The following is a 19269-nucleotide window of genomic DNA, read 5'->3' as shown; positions in this document are numbered from 1 at the left end:
TCGATATGTATCGTCATGTCTAACTTGTCAGAAGGCTAAGATAGAACACCAGAGACCGGGGGGGATGCTTCAGCAGCTCGAGATACCCGAGTGGAAATGGGATAGCGTTGCTATGGACTTTGTCACCCACTTGCCTCGGACTGTGAAGAACCACGATGCTATATGGGTGATAGTAGACCGTCTCACCAAGAGTGCTCACTTCCTAGCAGTGAATTTGAGGATGCCTATGGTGAAGCTAGCACAGTTGTATATCAGTGAGATCGTGAGGTTGCATGGTGTGCCATCGAGTATAGTCTCTGATAGAGACCCAAGATTCACCTCTCGCTTTTGGCAGACGCTACAAGATGCTATGGGTAGCAGGTTGGCTATGAGCTCTGCGTATCACCCTCAGACCGATGGACAGTCCGAGAGAACTATCCAATCTCTTGAGGATCTCTTACGGACGTGCGTGCTAGACCATCTGGGTACGTGGGATGAGGTCCTACCTTTGGTAGAGTTCACATATAATAACAGTTTTCACACCAGTATTGGCATGACACCTTATGAGGCCCTCTATGGCAGGAGATGTAGGACGCCTTTGTGCTGGTATCAGGATGGGGAATCAGTGGTGGTGGGACCAGAACTCCTGAGGCAGACTACCGAGAAGGTCAAGCTCATCCAAGAAAGAATGAAAGCATCCTAGAGCAAGCAGAAATCATATGCTGATCAGAGGAGAAGACCTTTAGAGTTTGAACCAGGGGGCCATGTTTTCTTGAGAATTACCCCGACTGCTGGCGTGGGGAGAGCCATCCGTCAGAAGAAGTTATCTCCTAGGTTCATCGGTCCATACCAGATTCTGAGAAGAATTGGACCAGTGGCATATGAGATTGCCCTACCTCCTCCCTTGGCCAACCTCCACTCAGTATTCCATGTTTCACAGCTCAGAAAATATGTTTCCGACCCTTCCCATGTACTTGAGATGGAAGATCTGCAGATCAGGGGAGATCTCACAGTAGAGGTTCAACCCGTGGGTTTAGGAGATGTTCAGTTGAGGCAGCTCAAAGGGAAATCCATCAGACTAGTCCAGGTCATTTGGGACAAGAGGACAGGTGATTCCACTTGAGAATTAGAAGAAGATGTGAGAAAGTCATACCCACACTTGTTCTCTGGTAAGTCTTAATTTTCGGGTCGAAAATTTTTGTTGTTAGGGAGAATGTAATACCTCTCTTTTTACCCTCTTCCAAAAACAGAAGCTCACTCTTCTTCCTCATTCCTTCCACTCTCCTCTGCAACTCCAAACTCTCTTCCATTCCCTCTCTCTGTGCTGCCATCTCACCATTTCCTTTTTCCTACTCAGATTCTGGAAGAACCAACCAGCAGGAACCTCCGCAGCTTCCTCCCTCAAACCTTCATTCCCCAAGGTAGGTTTCTTTTAAAATTGGGTTCGGTTCCAGCTAGAATCCTCTAGTTACTCGCTGATTTCTGAATCTAATCACGAAATTCTTTCTTCTCCATGTCGTTGTGATGAATTCCTCTAGGTTAAGCTAAAACTCTGCTGTCTTGTAAATCTGCTTGAGTCCACCAGTTAAAGTCTTGGCAAAAAGGTAAGGGAAGCTAACTTTGTAACTCATTTTGGTGTTAATTGCGTTTGGGAGTGCTTTGATTTCATGATTGCTTGTTTAATTGATGTTTGAGGCTGCTAAAGTATGAAATTGAGTGGGGACGGCCTTTGGGCGAGTTTGCATGTGCAGAACAGGGAGGATTTTCTGGTAGTTTCGCCTAGGCGAGTTGGTCTCGCCTGAGCGAAAATACCAGAAGCTCACCTCTGTCATTGTGCGAAATCTCGCCTAGGCGAGTTGGAGTCGCTTGAGCGAGATAGCCTCTCGCCCAGGCGAGCCTGCTTCGCCTGAGCGAGAATTCGTCCAGAACTTCTCTTTGCCTCTGTAAGGGCTCTCGCCCAGGCGAGGGCAGTCCGCCTAAGCGAGATAACCTCTCTAGCTTAGGCGAGACCCTCTAGCCTAAGCGAGATCCCCTGCAGAAAACTGTTTTTCCCACTGTTTTGTTTCCTTGATGCTTGATTGGTTGCTTTAAGATGATGAGGGTTGATAATGGTGTGAGATCTTTATGTATGTTAAACTGTATGCAAACTTTGGGTGTGAGTGTGATGTGAATGGATTATGTTATAGTTAGGATTTCAAGGGAAATCCTAAAGTATGTGGTTTAGTGAATGTAAGGGCATGAGGACTCAGATTGGTGACATCCTGACGCTTCCAATAACCATTAAGACTCAAATAGAGTGTGATGGATTACGTCGGGGGAAGTAGCAGGAGGTCCTGGTCTATGATTCCGATCCATCATAGAGGTGATGGGATTTACCTTGAGAGTGGTTGGGTGAATACCCCTTGTGCCTAAGACTCTGCAGAGTTTAGGAGCCACTTCAAGTGCAAGTCACCAAGAGCTCCAATGCCACTTACATAATCCGGATATCGAGTCTAGAATGAGGTGTGATGTTATGGTCAGGATTAATTGGATTGATTTTAATTGATTATGTATCAAAAGTATATTCTCTGTGGTAGAATAAAAATACCAATTGCATGATTTACTCCGTGTTCAGTTAGCTTACCCTTTTAGTTTCTTTTGTGTTCTGTGTGCCTTCTATTTTCTTTTGCAATGACCGTCTTTAATGAATGGCGCGAGCAGATAAAAGTGCAGGTGAAGGTACACCTTTCCCGGACCGACGTCGAGTGAGTTCCTAGACGTTTCCCAGCTGTAGTAGCCTCTTGTTTCTCTAGTAAATGTTTAGGATGTTTTGTAACTTTCAGTGATGTGGGCTGTACATATTGATCAGTGTATGCACTTCTTTTGGATGACTGTACTAGTTATGCTGACCTATGTCACTAACTGCTTCTGAATTATTGAAATTTAAATGTTTCGCTTAATAGTTTAAAAACTATAAAAACGGGATGTTACAGTATTCGTTCCGATTATAGTAAAGCGTATTAATTGTTTAAAGTTTAGTAAATATTATTTTATGCACATATTTATTATCATTAAGGAAGTGTGTGTCTAATTCTAATTCTGATCTATTTTTACTTGTTAAATATTAATACTTGACTAGCATTCTTTCTGGTTAGGAGTGTTTAAAATTTAACCCATCTAAACAAATTAAAACTAAATATAAATAACGAATCAATTTTGTTCGATTTATATTTGAATTTTCAAAACCAATTAAAATCAAATTAAATTGTAATATATACTTTTAATATATTTATTATTATTATTATTATTATTTATTATAATTACAACAACTATTATAATAATAATCATAATCATCATAATAATAAGTTATACATTTCAATTTAATTTTTCTTACAAAATTATTTGATTTATGAATCATTCGACCTTTCATTTTAGATACCTAATCAATCAGGACACTCAACAAATGGATTGACAAAGATCAAATACTCACACTAAGACGGAGACATCTCATGACTCATGAACTCTCGACTATCTACTAGACTAAGATTTCTCCCGAACGACAACGTGAAATTTAGGAAAAAACTAAATAATTATGAGAATTAAGGTCTAAATTGATATTCAATTTAGAAACCAATTTATATACTATTTTTTTTAACTAAAACTTTGGTAATTAATGTTAGAGATCAATTTAGTAATCAATTCAAAAATAAATTATAATTTTTTATTCATAATATATACTATTTAAGATATCAATAATCTTTAGTTTATAAATTGATATCTAAATTAATTACTACATTGACTAATTATTTTTTGTTTATGAAATTAGTGGTTATTTAAGCATTTTCTTGTAATGAACTAAATTATTAAAAATTATAATTTATAGATTTTAACATTTATCACTAAAATTGTTTTTTTTTCTTATAAATTTGAAAAATGTAATCTTATAAGAGTAAACTAGAAATAGCAATAACTATTTAGGAGACTATATCAAACTTTCTAGTGTGCAATGAACTTCATGTTACTGAGTTTTTTGAGATGCAATCATATAGGAATGGCAAAACGAGTCAATCTATCCTATTTTGGCTTGTTTTATTTTTGGTACGCAAAAATTGGATTGAGTCAAACTAATTCGAAGGGGGTTTTCTTCTTGCACCCCCAATTTTTCTTTCTACACCTCTAAGTTTGATTGTGAAGACCATTATATCCTTCAACAAAATAAAAATAAACTATAAATTAAATTTCTCTGCAGCCTGCACCCCTAAGAATGAAATTCGGTACTCCGGATTCTGAAAGCCGGTAACCCCAATTTTTGTTTTAATTTTTTTTATATATTTTAAAATTATATTTATATATAATTATATTATTTATATTAAGTTTAAGAAAATTTCTAATAATTTTATTTATATATTTTTTAGTTGTATATCTTTATTGTTTAAAAATAAGAATTAATTTGATGGATATTGGTTGATAAAAGCGATTAAGATTTTATCTCTGGTCATAATAAAATTATTTCTCAATAAGTCATCAAGAAAGTATTAAAGTGAGAAAGAAAAGTAAGGAGATAAATGATTATCTCAATATGTGTCATAAATCATTCATATTTTATTATGATTTATGTATCTTAAATCTATGATTCACTTATGATGTTTTTTCCAAATTAAGTTTTACCCAAATTAGTATGAATCCTAATTATGATTTTAGGAATTTTTTTATCAGATTGGCATGAATCTTAATTATATTTTTACCCAAATTAGTACAAGCTTAAATTATGAAATTTAAAGGTTGTTGTGTTTTCTGCTGAAATGGTAAAATTTATGGATATATCTTGGGTTGCATTACAAATTCTGTTACACATAATGAATTAGTTGGATAACCTTGATTTGGAATAAAAATTAGAATACTTATGTTGTGTGAATTCAATGATTTAGAAATATTATAAATTGAAAAGTGCATACGTGAATCATTCTATAAAAATGGTTTAAGTAAAGAAAATGAAGAACTTTTTATTTAACTAGAAAATTAATTTATATATAAAAAAATTAAATTTGACACCCTTAAAATTTTTATTCATGTTTTGCTACTGTTCGTATCTTGAAAATCGATAATACCGAATTCTGAAAGCCGGTAACATTGGTTTCTGAAAGTCGATAACACCGGGTTCTGAAAGTCGGTAATTCTGACTTCTGTAAGCCGGTAACTTCGACTTCTGAAAGCCAGTAACTTCGAGTTTTGAAAGTCGGTAACTATAAACCAAAATAATAAAAGTGGAATTATAAAAATGTTGAGGGTGTAAGAAAAAAATTTGGAGATGCAGGAAGAAAAACCCATTCAAAGTCTGAAAACAAATTGAAATGTTCGACTCATCATGCAGTGGACGACGGGCTAGCAGACCAGCCCAGCCCCTCCCTTCTTCGCTTTCATAGTTCTTAAAATACAAAAGATATGCGTACAAAATTTGAACAAGCTCTGAACTTCTCCAAGCGGAAAAAATTGAAATAAATTTCTTTCAGAGTTACTATCAATATGTACTTGCACCACGCTTCCAAAAAAATGCTTGCTCAAAAGTTTCACTTGCTAACAAAAGCTTTTAATTTATTTCACTACTTAAAAGATAACCCTATGTACGTAGTAGTTAAATAATTATGTAAAAATAAAAGGTTTTTCTATTATAAATGTATTTTATATTTTTCATTTATTGAACAATATGGAATACTAGTTAACAAGATTCATTAATTAGTTTCTTCTCTTCTTACCATATTTGTTCTTAAAAATCTACAACGAACCTATACTGTACTCATGTGATTATAATTGATCAAGATCTTAATTATTTGGTTTATTAGCAACTATTCGGTCCAATATTTTTCATAGTTGAGTGCGTTGTTAGACTTCATAATGGATGGATGAATAATTAAGGAATAAAAAAATGTAATTTCTCTCCCTCAACTATGTTTCACCTGGCAGTTGATCTTCTTTGATAACTTTATTTTGTCTATACAAAAGAATAAGTATTTGTAACTTAAAAGTTGTATGTTTAAATATTAAGTTGTATATTTTTTTCTTTCCGCCTATAAAAAAAATTAATAGTCTTTTATTTGTAAACGATTTTTAAAAGTTGTTTTACAGGAGAACTTTTAATCCTAACTCATCTCTACAAAATTAGTTCTAAAGTGAGATATGTACACTAAGATATTTAATAAGAGTTTTATTGGATAATAAGTCCAATAAATAATAAATTTTTCTATGATAACCTTTAGATGACTCTAATACTATTTTAAAAGGTATAATTATTGATTTTGTCCCTTAAATTTTTGGTTTAGTTCAATTTGGTACCCATATTTTTTGTTGGTTCAATTTAGTATACCCCAATTATTTAAAAGGGTTCAATTTGGTCTTCTCTGTTAAGTTGGAGTTAACATTGTATTTGTACAGGACACGAGTTAAGCCGTGAATTTTTTTTTTAATTTTTTTTCTAAATATTTATAATCTGTCACATGTTAAGTTACTGTCGTGCCACGTGACAGTTTACAGTCATGACACGTGATAGTGGTAAAACTTGTTTTCAATTTAGTCTTCTATTACAATTTTTTATTCAATTTAGTACCCCAATTCTTTAAAACGATTCAATTTTGTCCTTTGAGACCAAATTAATAAATAAGTTTAATTATAACTTATATATACATATTAAAATTATTGTTTTAAATTTATACATCAAATCACTACACCTAATATATTCAAATTATTTTATTTTTTACAAGTGTAAAAAATTTCAAGTGTAAAAATTTAAAGGTAAAAATGTAAAAAAAAAAATAATTTTAGTATTTAGGTGAAGTGATTTGATGTATATATTAAAAAAAATTATTGTAACATGTCTATATAAGTTGTAATTAAGTTTATTTACTAATTTAGTCTCAACTTGAAAATGACAAAATTGGATCATTTTAAAAAATAGAGTTACTAAATTGAACAAAAAATTTAAAATAGAGAAAAAAATGAAAACAAGTTTTACCACTGCCACGTGTCATTACGGTAAATTGCCACGTGGCACGACAGTAACATGACACGTGGTAGATTATAGATTTTTAGAAAAAAAAAATTAAAAATTAAAGAAAAAAAATTCATGGCTTGACACGTGTCTTATACGGGTCACAGTGTTAACTCTAACTTAACGGATATGATCAAATTGAACCTTTTTAAGTAATTGGGTATTAAATTGAACCAACAAAAAATATAGGGACCAAATTGAACTAAACAAAAAAATTAGGGTATCAAATTAGTAATTACACCATTTTAAAACGCAAAACTAACTTATAAGATGAGATTTACACCATTTTATTAAAATTTTAACTTATCTCTTGTCGAGATAAAATCTTAAAGAAATTATAGTATTTTACCTCTAAACTATTTTTAAATATTGTATTTCATCTTTAAATATTCTTTTAATGTATAACATAATAAGCTCAAGGATAATATTTCACATGATTTAAAAAAAATATATATAGAGAGACCAATTTAGTTTAACAACAAAATACATTTTTTCAAAAAATAATTAAGAAAACATATTTAAAAAAAAAATCTTACTTTATGCACTTGACAAAAAAACAAATACGGCTTTTACATCTTGCAGAACTTAACTTTTGAAATAACAATTTTATCAAATTATATATTTTCTGGAATAATCTTTTTGTGATTTTTGAAATAACATTTTCAAAACAAAATTTCTGAAACATAAATGTGTTTTGGAATAAACTTTTTTGAATGTAATTTTTGAATAGAATGTAATTTCAGTAATTGTCTTTTGGAATGAGTTTCTCATGATACTTATACAAAATATGTTTGAAAAAAAAAATTAGAACACATGGATTATGTTCTAAAAAACATTTTGGGAATGAGTTTTACATTTTATTCTCCATTTCATCTCTTTCTTCTTGTATGCATTCTTCCTCTCTTCTTTTACTGAAGCGGGTGGTGGTGATCCAATGTGGTGTAGTGCACGTGAATGGTGTTTAAGTCTTTTCCTAGTATTGTTGGGTGCAATTAATAATTACATGGAGTGGAGGAAAAATAATCAACAAATAAACAAAAATAAAATCTCAATAATCACTTCAAAGCCATATCCAAAAGTAGTTGAGAAAAGAAACGGGTTTAGAAATTTTGTTCTCACTAAATTTTTAATTTGAACTTTAATATAAGTTGTGAATTTAGGGTTAAACATAGTTTGTCCTAACTATTATACAAAAGCACAATGTATAATATGTATCTTAACCTTAAAAAGTTGTATCAATATGTTTTGAGGTTACATTCGACCTCAAAGTGAAGTTTTATAAGAATAAATTGGTTGGAGTGTATGATAATCAACTCGATTGATGTAATGCTATTGTGAAGTATACATTTCACACATTTAGAGATATCAATTCGAAGAAATTCCAGAAAATAAGAAAGAGGTTAATAGGTTGAAATGACAAATAATTAACATTTGTTCGAAGTGTGTGTTTGATTAAATTAATCATTATTGTTATCTCCTTTTTGTTTTATTTTTTTTCAAAGTGTCAAAAAGAGTGATAAAGGAAGTTAAAAAATTTAAAAACAATTTTTATGGAAATGGAGAACATAATAAAGAAAGAAGTGTGGGTGAAATGATCAACTATATGTAAACCCAACAAATTCGAAGGAATAAACATAAAGGATATACAAAGTTTTAATGAGACATTACTTGCAAAGTGAAAATGGGGTATACTATAAAAACACATGTTGTTGAAGAATATATTAGAATCTAAATATAAGGGTTTGAGATAACTAAATTAACCTAATCAATCCAAACATGGATATGTGTGGTGAAAGAATTTGAAGAAAATATGTAGGTATGACATGGGCAAACATTGTTTGACAATAATATCACATAGAGTATAGATATGGAAGTATCAATCAAATTCAAACCTTATGATGACAACAATGTCAGAAATGGTGAATTGGAATAATAATGAATGAGAATGAAAATTATAGTGGAAGAGGAAATGGTTTTAGTAGGAATTATCTCAGGTTGATCCATTGAGGAATGACTTAACAAGGTCTTCATAAAAAATATAGAGTCAAGACTATTGGTTATGGAAGGGATAACATATAGATTCATATACAATCAAATATGTGTACAAAATATTGCAAAAGAACATAAGTGAAGAAAATGACGAATTTTTTCAATACTATGGATAACAAATGCAATTCCTATGTAAACACTTCATATGAATGAACTTGAATAGAATTGCAACCAAAGAGAACATATAAATATGGAATTAAATATCATGTAAAACTTGTGTGCTTTGTAAAGTACAATAAAACTACCCAACACTTGTTTTTCAACTATAAAGTGTCTAGTATAAGAACATAAAAATAATATGTTTTCTATGAGTGTCATAATTTATGTGAAAAAATATTTGAAATTGCTCGAATGAAAACCTTTGCATAGATTATAAAAATCTAAAAGATAAAACTTCTTATTTTTTGACCAGTGGATTTATCCAAAGACATGCATTATAACCATACAAAAGTGAATGTTGGGTTGATTTTTTCTTGTCAAACACTTAAACAAAAGTACTATGGGATTTTCTTTGTGAGAGAACTGTATTTTCTTATGACATTCCATATATTATTCTATGTCTTTTGCTCATTTCTTCTGAAACTCAAGTACATGGTTAACAAGGAATAAATATTAAAGATGTATCTTGAACAAATTTTGAATTGGTTTGGTTTACTTTTTGTATATATAATGCCTAGTGGAGTAGAATTTGTTGTTACTAATCTTTAATTTTGATGTGCAACCTAGATAGTGCTAGTCAAACTCAAACAAATAGAAAGACACAAATATATGCAAATGTATCAATTGAGACAAAGGACAAGAACATAAGAAGACAACTGGATCAATACATAGCAAGATGAGGGGAAAAAGACAATGTTTTAATCTTTGCCCCAAATTTGTTTATATTCAATTTTAAATTAATGTTTTATTTGGACTGAAGTCGATATTTCTATAAAACAAGTAATCCAAATAGTTTTTTTATTTTTCAGAGGTGATTCTAGAGTGAATTAGAAAGTGAATTTTGTAAAAGTTTGTGATTGAATTGACTGATGTGATATATTAAAAAAAACTTTTAATAGAAAAAAATTAGATTACCAAAATGTCCCTATTGTTATAGGTAATATAAAATTATATATAAATAATTTAAAATTATTTTATAAATTTTATTGAGTGATTGAAAATATAAAAAAAAATATTTATAAAAAATGAATGATATAATATATTTTGTTTAAAAATAAATTTAATATATAAGGTGGAAAATAATTAATTTACCTAGAAACTTCTTTTTTTCTTTTTAATAGTAATTTTAGAAGTAATAACTTTTTATTATAACCATAATAAATTATTACCATCGTTAACATAGAATTAAGAAAGTGAACTAAAATCACGTGTATTGATTTTAACAGTTAAATCACATGTAATAAAAATTAAATAATGAAGGATAATTTAGTAAATCCAGTTGTGTCACCCTCTCATCTCACTATAGATAGTGAGAATGAATTTTTAGTCAATCCCTTTAATCATCTTCTCCCATGACCTTGTATCACCTCCAAAAGAATATGATACTCACCTCCTAATCATCTCTCCCCATTCCTTGTGAACATTACATCTCCCCAAAAGAACTCAGCCTTAAATAGAACAATAACAACATTACAAGATTTGCAAAATTTGGATGTGAATTTTTCTCATCCATTTCGAGTTAATATTAACAAATGCTATTATTTTAATTCTCGTGTACAGTAATTTTATGTATTTTAAATTCTTATTTTAATTATTAACCTCGCTTAAAAACATAAAATCAAAGAAAATACCTTTTATTAATTATATTTGTTAAAGTATTTGAATTAGTTCCACTAATATAAACGCACTAATTAAAACATTATTTTTTTTCTCAAATTGAAAAAAAAAATCTGAGTGTTAAAAAAACCCTTGAAATATGTAAAATTTTTAAGACATCTTAAAATTTTCTTCCGTGCTAAAAATGTTAGTTTTCATTATTTAAAATATGTCAAATTCATCACAGACGCTTGGAATATATATATATATATATATATATATATATATATATATATATATATATATATATATGTATAACTTTTTTTAGAATATACAAATTTTAATTATAAGAAGGTTGACGAAAAAACTAGATTGAAGTAATTCTAAAAATATGTAAAAAAAATAATCAATTGTTCAAAAACATAAGAAAACGCGATAAAATGACATTAGCATAGTAGAATTAAATTTTAAAATGACAAAAAAAAATGTTAACGTTGCGAAAAAAGGAATACGAGTCTAGCGAGTCCTTTCCATTTGTCGAGATTCAGAGGTTCCCAGTCCCATGGCATTGTTGAAGGAATGGAAGGAACGTGTATTCTGAACACCAAATGTTTGCAAAAATTCCTAACGTTGAAGATTTTGCCACCTTCTCTCTCTGGTCTACCAAATTATCGATCATCACTTGTTCTTAAGTCGGTTGCAGAAAGATTCAACTGAAGAAGTCGTGAATTTTAGAACGTTCAACGCATTCAAATCTTTAATTAACAAAGCACACCCAAGTAGTTGGGCATGCTCAAATTCTGACACATTGCTCCCGCAAGAACATTAAGGAGGTTGTATTAATAACGATGATGTAGACTTCAGTGTCGACATTAAAAATTAAAATTGGGAACTATTTTGCGCATACGCAAGCAAAGCTTTCTGTGGGGGCACCGTCAGAAAACGCCATCTTCCCTTCATTCATCAATTTAATTATTAAAACACAGAGTTTGCAGTAAACCAAAATGGTTGGTATAACATAATCCAATTTAATATGGGAATAATGAAAAGTAAAAGCGAAGAAGTAAAAATATTAAAAATGGAGGGAGGTTTCTTGCATGACTTAATTGGTGAGAGAGTGGGACCTCTGTTAGCGAGTGACTCAAAGTTATGGAATGAATGTCAAATCTTGGTTTGTTTTGGACGGTACTAAAATAATCATTCTCCTTTTTAATATTTGGACACCAAACTCGTCTTCATTGGCCTTAGGTTAGAACAGTCCATAGTTAATTTAGTTTAACCAATATGTAACATAGAAAATATACATTTTTTAAAAGAAAGTTAAGTTACAGTTGTATCCTCATTTGGTTGTTCCTTCTCTGTCTACCACCTGCCAAGGAAAATTGTGTATTTTTACACGCTTTTGAATGAATTCAAGTCTGTTTAATTTTCCGCGGGTTGAGTCAAATTGATATTAATCTCTGAATACTTAAATAAAGTTGTAAGGCATAATTAGCATGAGAAGAAGAAATGTATGTCACACACTGCATCGTCGGAGGTTGATCGACAAGTTGGTTTGATGGTTGGGGACATGGCAGTATGCAACTGCCCAGTGACAGATGGCACAACCCAGTTCAGTTTCTCTATATACATAGTTATTAAAAGTTTAAGATGTTATTTAAGGAGGCTTTAATAAAATAAACACTAAAAATAAAAAAAACTAACATACTTATAAAGACTTTAAAGATGTATTTAGGAAGAATTGAAGGAAAAATATGTTACCAATAGTATGTACATATTACATTAAAATGATTAATATTTCATTTCATATTTTAGATATACTTACGCTGGCTTAAAAATTATTTAAAATATTATTAAATTAATTATTTTTACATTAATATAATTTATTACTTTTTTCTTATACTCAACTACAACAATATATATTATTATAAAAAAAATTAGTCTTATATTTCTATTAATTGCATTTCTAGTTTGTTTCTATTTAAACTCTTTATTTTAATTATATTTCTAATAGTAATTAATGGATCTATTAATACTTCTATTTATCTTTTTACACTGCTTAGTACAACTCATAGTTATAATTTGTGAAATTAATTCCATTTAATTGTTGAATATTTTAAATGGACTAATATAGTAAGACTCATTTCTCTATTACAGAATTTCTTTTAAACTCTAATCTATATCATAATATAGATTTCAAATAAATATGTATATTTATCATAAAATGCTTATAATTTTATTTTATTTGAATTAATTAACGAAAATACAAAAAACTAGTCTTAAACACATCTTATCACGTCATCATTAATATTGAAAATAATATAGAAATCGATGCGTAAATATAATTTAGACGAAAAAGTATATATAAATAGCTAATAAGCATCTATACACAGCCAATTAAAACTATTTTATAAAGGAAAATACTCATAATTACATGTCAACAATTAAAGTGTGTAAATAAACTATAAAAACTAATAATAAACGTGTTCATCATTATACTCATTTAAAATTTAATGTAAACGTTGAGGCTAGACTTGGGAAACATAAGTTTAAGTATGTTGCTTATTGTTTTTAATATACAATAGCAAGCAAGGACATTCTCCGAGGCAAAATGTAATCAGCTGCTTGAACACTAAAAAAAATCACAAAAAATAGTTTCCTGGAGCCAAAATTTACATCTTGCCTCTCCACTAATTAAAAAGAACAAGAAAACCCTGGGAAGATAAACCTATTTTAGAAATTCTATGGTGTTATATGCAGATCGCTGTACATGCGTTAAGGCACAGCACTCCACTAAAAAAAGGAGTCCAGGTAATAATTGTAACGTTTTCTGACGAACTCTAACAAGCTACCATAGGTTCTGTCAGCAATGCCCACAAATAGAGCCTCTGTGTCTGGGCTAAAGGATATACCAGCAATCTCGCCAAATAGATCTATCTCTTGACCTTCTACATAACCAGAATGAGAGTCAAAAACATGGACGAAGTCTGCAGGCTCAGCCATGGCCAAAAACCGTCCATCAGAGGTGAATCTTAAGGCTCTTATTGCACCCATTCTTCCCTTTAACACAGCCATAGACTGTGAAAGATTTCTTATGTCCCACAACCTGCAAGTTGTGTCCTGGTTCCCAGTAGCTAATATCCGTCCATCTGGATGCCACGCCGATGCAAAAGAGTAGTCCAAGTGACCTTTTAAGCTTCCAGTAATCTGAGCGATACCATAATATATATAATCAGGAATCGCAAGAGATTAAGGAAAATAAAACCTTAAAAACAATTGCAAATTGAAGTACCTTTCCAGTGTTAGCATCAGCTATCAAGCACTCTGTACTGTCCCCAAGTACAGCTAACAACTTCCCATCCGGGCTAGCCGAAATATTCTGCAATGGCCAATGTGTAAAGATAACCGCTGTCGTCTTCAAAAATAGTAAAAGGAATATCAGTTGATGATACTCACATTAACAGACCAATCATAGTTGAAACAACCAAGAGAAGCAAAATTCTCTGCATCAAAAACCCGAACTTGGGAATCATTATTTGCTGTCATGACCCTCAACGACCCACTGCAAAATGAAGGTTAAGTTGTGAACTCAACCAAAACAAAAATCTTAAACAGAAGTGTCTGCATTTAGCTGCTTACGCTGGATTGCGGTAAACGTCCACAGCATTGGTTATGGCATTATCATCTGTAGTTATTTTACCACAAAATAGAACTCCAGGCTTCTTCAAATTCTGGTCCACAAATAATTCACACGCATTAAAAGGGGGCTTCATTCGGTTAATTATTAGATTGAGTTGAAACAAATAATGAAAACCATACCTTGCATATAAGCTCACCATGGAAACCACCTGCCACCATCAGATTTTCCTTAACAGTCATGGTGCTTATTTGCACTCTAGAGACTGGCTGAGCTAAAAATCCAGGACGCTTCTACATATGAACAAAAACACACTAATATCCATTGCATTGGGTACAACAGAAACAAATATGATTAACTAAGTGGCCACGTACCAGACTTGGAACAATTGGTTTGGCTACGTTAAGCACTTCTTTAGCCCTTCGTAATACTGCGGACCAGTGCATCACTGAGTAGTTTTGCATAAGGTATACATCATGCTTCGAAGTTGCCCACAACAAGTTCCTCAGCTGCACAGACAACAAATATATTGATGACATCAATATCAATACCCCACAGGTAAAAAGTAAGAGAAAATATAATATCCTAAACAAGCCACCAATATCCCTCTAAGCACCAAGTTCTAGAATTGAGCATGACGATTTAATTACAAATATTTCTATCAATTAACAATTAATCTAATTATTAGAACACAGAATAGTAGGGTATACGATATCGAAGTGTTGTGGAATTAAGCTGCTGTTTTAGTATACTGTGTCTTCTAATTGGTTCAGAGTATGTGTATGTCACGTGACGTTGGACTTAGGCTCAGAATTGTAGAAAGTAGAAAAAGCTATACATCTTTGCTATTTCCGTTATTACAAAAGAGGCAGAAATCAAGTAATTGGTGTTAAATATGGACATGATGCATGCCAGTGGCCGAACTACAATGGATGACTCTGATTCCTGGAGGGAGAACAAGACAGGTAGAGAAAAAAAAAGGTTATCGTTCTATTCATGTGTAAACACCGTAGTGATTGTGTAATTTCGTAGAAATCAACAATCACTGACACATGCACAGTTCATGATCATGTGAGTTCCAAACAAATAATAAAGTGCTTCATGACTCTATGATGCGGAGTACAATTTTTCTAAAATACAATAGAATTTATCAAACTAGCACAGTTCTATACAGAATGAATTATTACTAACATTTACATCATTAGTCAGGTAACAGACTATCTAAGGTACGAAAAGGACTAAACGTACAATAAACAGTAATTAAATTATTACTATTCTATAGACAATAAGAATGTAGAAATACACAACTAAGAATGAAGGATCAAGAGGTAAAAGCCTCTCTTGACAAGGAAAAGATCAACACTAACTAATAATAGATATTGTTAGAGCCCTCTCAGATCTGGTCAGATATTTTCCTATCATACCATATTATAATGTCCTGCCACGCTGCTCACTTTCCACCTGCTTTAAAAGCTGACATAAAGAGATAAATAGAGGGCCCAAATGCAAAAACATGTTAAGTAATAGATTAAATTGCAGGAAAAAAAAAATAGAGCTACAGCTACTATTTTCACAAATAGATATCAATTATAGAGAAGAATGCTTGCATAAGTGTAAGGGACTGACCATACATAAAAATTAGCAAACAGTAATGGGAAACAAACATTGAATTATTCAAGATTATTCAAGCTGCAGAATTCAGTACAGATTATTTTTCAACCGTATAAGTACAAAACTTACTACTGTTATAGTCTTAAGTCACTCCAGTAGTAGATAAGAAAGATAAATGCACGGTTAAAAGTAAAAAGAGCATATACAAGACAATCTGTCAACCGTGTAAGTTGTCTCCTCCGGGAGCCCAACAAGAAAGCACATCAACCATTTACATATTTGGCTCGACGAAAAATAAATAAAGGTAGACTAACTTTAATAGTGGAAGACTCTGCTAGTTCCACTTAGAAACAATATTGGTGTAATACAACACAAAATCATTATGTTAGTTTTGGGAAAAAAAAATGTGGAAAAAGTCGATAAAGATCTGCTCTCTAATCCAAAGTGTCGCATGTGGATGTGGGTAGGTGCTGTTTGTGCTCCATCACTATTTTGCAAGTACGCATATTACACATGGAACAGAATCTGTTTATAAGCATATTAACACACATGGAACAAAATCTGTTTACAGGAAATCACCAAACTCTTGAGCATGTCAAGTCATAGCATGGCCTTATGCATCCATACCCATAAATTATAATGAAACCGTCTTGTCTGAAGAAAAAAAATTCTGGCATCTATCGAAGATATTCTCTTGAAAACTGACTCCTTTGATTTCATATCAATGAAAGTTCAATAAACAAACAGACTGTAAACGGACGGGGAGAAAAGCATGAGGATCCGTGAATAAAATTCTGGGTTAAAAAGCCTTCAAGTAAGGCAAATGATAAGAAAACTGCTGAAACATCTTTATCAGAAAAATCTTCTAAAAGAAGATTCAATTCCTTTTATAAAGAAATCCGGGAACAGCATAAAATTTTCCCAGACAAATTAATTAATGATATAATATATTATGTTCAAGAGAAAAAAGGTTTACATATGTTAATCTTAAAAATATACAAAGCTTAAATTTGGATGAGAATTTATACATGTAAAATACCAAAGAGATCCTATTTAAATCCTTAAATAGAGGGAAGTCGCCTTTAATTAAATCTGTGTGTAGAAGAACAATACAAATTACATACCCTGCAAAACTAGAATACAAAAATTATGCACAGCAAAACTTTTCAGTCAGATAACTCTCAGCCAGGTATGGCTGAGGCGAACAACAGTACAGAAAACCTGCACGCATTAAAGCAAATAACCCATTTTATCTGATAACAGTAGTCCATGAAAACAAGATTAAAAATTATTACAAAAAGTATAACAAAGACTTCATGTAACATCAATGAACGCATGTTTATAACTTCAAGTTATTTAATTATAATTACAGTGATAAACGTTTAAAGCCAACATGTAACAGTGAAAAAGGCACATCGCAACTAAATGAGACCCCTGTACCCTCCAATTTCTGGAATCTACATAATAAGCGGCGATGAACAAAGTCTCTACCTGAAAATGCACAATTGTGGATTTGACGAGCCTGGTATTGAAGAAGAAGTCATAGAAGGTCTTCCCCTTCTGCACGTTCAAGCACTCCTGCAGAAAAAAAATAAATAAAATTAAGAAAAACGGTACCAAATGATATTAATTTATTATTTACTTAGTACTATTAGGATCCAAAAACAAGAGAGAAAAACCTTATGAAGGTGGTTGCGTGAACGGGAGAGGCTCTCGTAATTCTTATACTGCTTCAATCGAGTCTCGCGGTACTTGTCTCTGCTATAATTGAGCCTCTCCCAGGGGATTCCCTGGATGTCCTTCCCGTTTCTGGCTTCAGAAGCGGTGGTATCAGTCTTTGCATTACTCTGTTTTCGCAAAAGAGAACGTTAATGACTGAAACAAAAGGAAAGAAAGAGAAAGAAGCAATAGCGAAGAAGGCATACGGTTAGGAGATCTTCGTCGTCAAAGTCAAAGTCAGAGTCGTGGGAGTCGGCATGGGAGGGTTGCTGAGGAAGAATGTCGCCGGAGGTGTGGCCATGGAAATCAGAAACGTCGTCGTAGTAGTGGTCGCCGACGTACTCAAGATCGTCGTTGTTGAAGTGCTCCATTTTGAGAGAGAATAAGAAGATTGAGATGAGGAAAAGGGCGCAGGGTGAAAGTGTGTGGTGGTGTACTTATAGAGTGGAGCAGGGAAGAGAAGAAGGGAAGGGAAGCGAAGGGAGAAGGGTGGGACCCGCCGTTTCGGTATTAGGAGGAATGTGGAATGCAAACTCTGGGCTCCATTTAACCGACCGTTACTTTACTGTCTCTGCCGTTAACTTCTAACCTCTGCTCATCAAACCGCAGGGCTTGGGTTTGGTAGGACCACTCTGACGTCATCGTTTTCTCATTACTTTTGTTTCTAAATTTCACGATTTGTTTAAAATTTTAAATTATAGTATAATAATGACAGGAGGTGGTAGTCAATTTCTTTTTATTTGGATGAAATAGAAAAAATGAAAGGCGAATTTTTTCTTACAAGTCAGAGTAGACTTTTAATAAAAACTAATTCCCTATCATGAAAAAATATTTTAATTTGATTGTATAGTACTTTATCTTATTGAATGCCATCAGAGTTCAGCCACCATATTATTTAATATATGTATGGTTTAGTTTTTTCTCTTTTTCTTAAGCTATTTTTGAATTAAAGTTTAAACTTGAAAATGATTGCAGAAATAAGAACTTACGATAAGAAAATTATTTTCTAAAACTTAAAAACAACATCTAAGTTAGAAGAGAATAAATATCTCAAACTATAATACAAAGAATTATTTTTATTTTAATTATGAGTTTAGGATGTTTTTAATTCAGAAATATTAATTTAGATTATCTGTTGAGTTTTTCTATGTCATTTTTTTATATTATTTATCTGTCATGTTTTCAAAATATTTGTATGGATACTAATTTTAATGTTTTAAATATATTAAAAAAATTAATATACGAATATTAATATATTTTTAAATCTTCGGACAGGATAGCAGCAACAAACTCACGATCTAAAATATTCAATATTTGGTTTTTTTTACCTGTGTCTTCTAGTTTTAATTATGTTATTTCTCTGAATACCATGTTTAAATTTAAGAAATTATATATTTATAATTTTGTTTTTTATTCCTTAATTGGTTAAATCTCTTGAGTATTATATTGATTTGAATGCTCTTAAAAATATTAATTGAAATCAGATTTTTTTTTAATA

General features: G+C 31.6%; 1 protein-coding gene and 1 long non-coding RNA gene across 5 annotated transcripts; one reads left to right on the top strand and one right to left on the bottom strand.

Annotated features, from left to right (window-relative positions):
- The first annotated feature begins 1242 nt into the window (after positions 1 to 1242).
- Positions 1243 to 2862, top strand: LOC114162171 (uncharacterized). Its single transcript, XR_003599150.2, has 3 exons — positions 1243 to 1400; positions 1518 to 1583; positions 2680 to 2862. It is a non-coding gene; the product is annotated as an uncharacterized LOC114162171 (long non-coding RNA).
- Positions 2863 to 13338: 10476 nt separating this feature from the next.
- LOC114162304 (Transducin/WD40 repeat-like superfamily protein) lies at positions 13339 to 18212 on the bottom strand. Of its 4 annotated transcripts, none has more exons than XM_028046144.2 (9): positions 17978 to 18212; positions 17732 to 17899; positions 17544 to 17630; positions 14816 to 14950; positions 14624 to 14731; positions 14444 to 14535; positions 14261 to 14366; positions 14097 to 14183; positions 13339 to 14011 (listed from the first exon to the last, which is right to left on the bottom strand). In XM_028046144.2, the coding sequence occupies exons 1-9, from the start codon at positions 18140 to 18142 to the stop codon at positions 13598 to 13600; spliced, it is 1362 nt and encodes a 453-aa protein (XP_027901945.1). In that variant the 5' UTR covers positions 18143 to 18212; the 3' UTR covers positions 13339 to 13597. The 4 variants fall into 4 exon arrangements, with proteins under 4 accessions (XP_027901945.1, XP_027901944.1, XP_085522657.1 ...); XM_028046143.2 differs by having other exon boundaries at positions 14624 to 14734; positions 17978 to 18211; XM_085666531.1 differs by lacking the exons at positions 17732 to 17899; positions 17978 to 18212 and adding an exon at positions 15866 to 15914 and having other exon boundaries at positions 14624 to 14734.
- Positions 18213 to 19269: the final 1057 nt, after the last annotated feature.

This window comes from Vigna unguiculata, chromosome 9 (assembly GCF_037176805.1).
Source record: "Vigna unguiculata cultivar grain cowpea cultivar isolate G323 ecotype 2 chromosome 9, ASM3717680v1, whole genome shotgun sequence".
NCBI classification, from domain to species: domain Eukaryota; kingdom Viridiplantae; phylum Streptophyta; class Magnoliopsida; order Fabales; family Fabaceae; genus Vigna; species Vigna unguiculata.
Note: the sequence above shows the minus strand (reverse complement) of the source record. Positions and strands in the feature narration are given on the sequence as shown.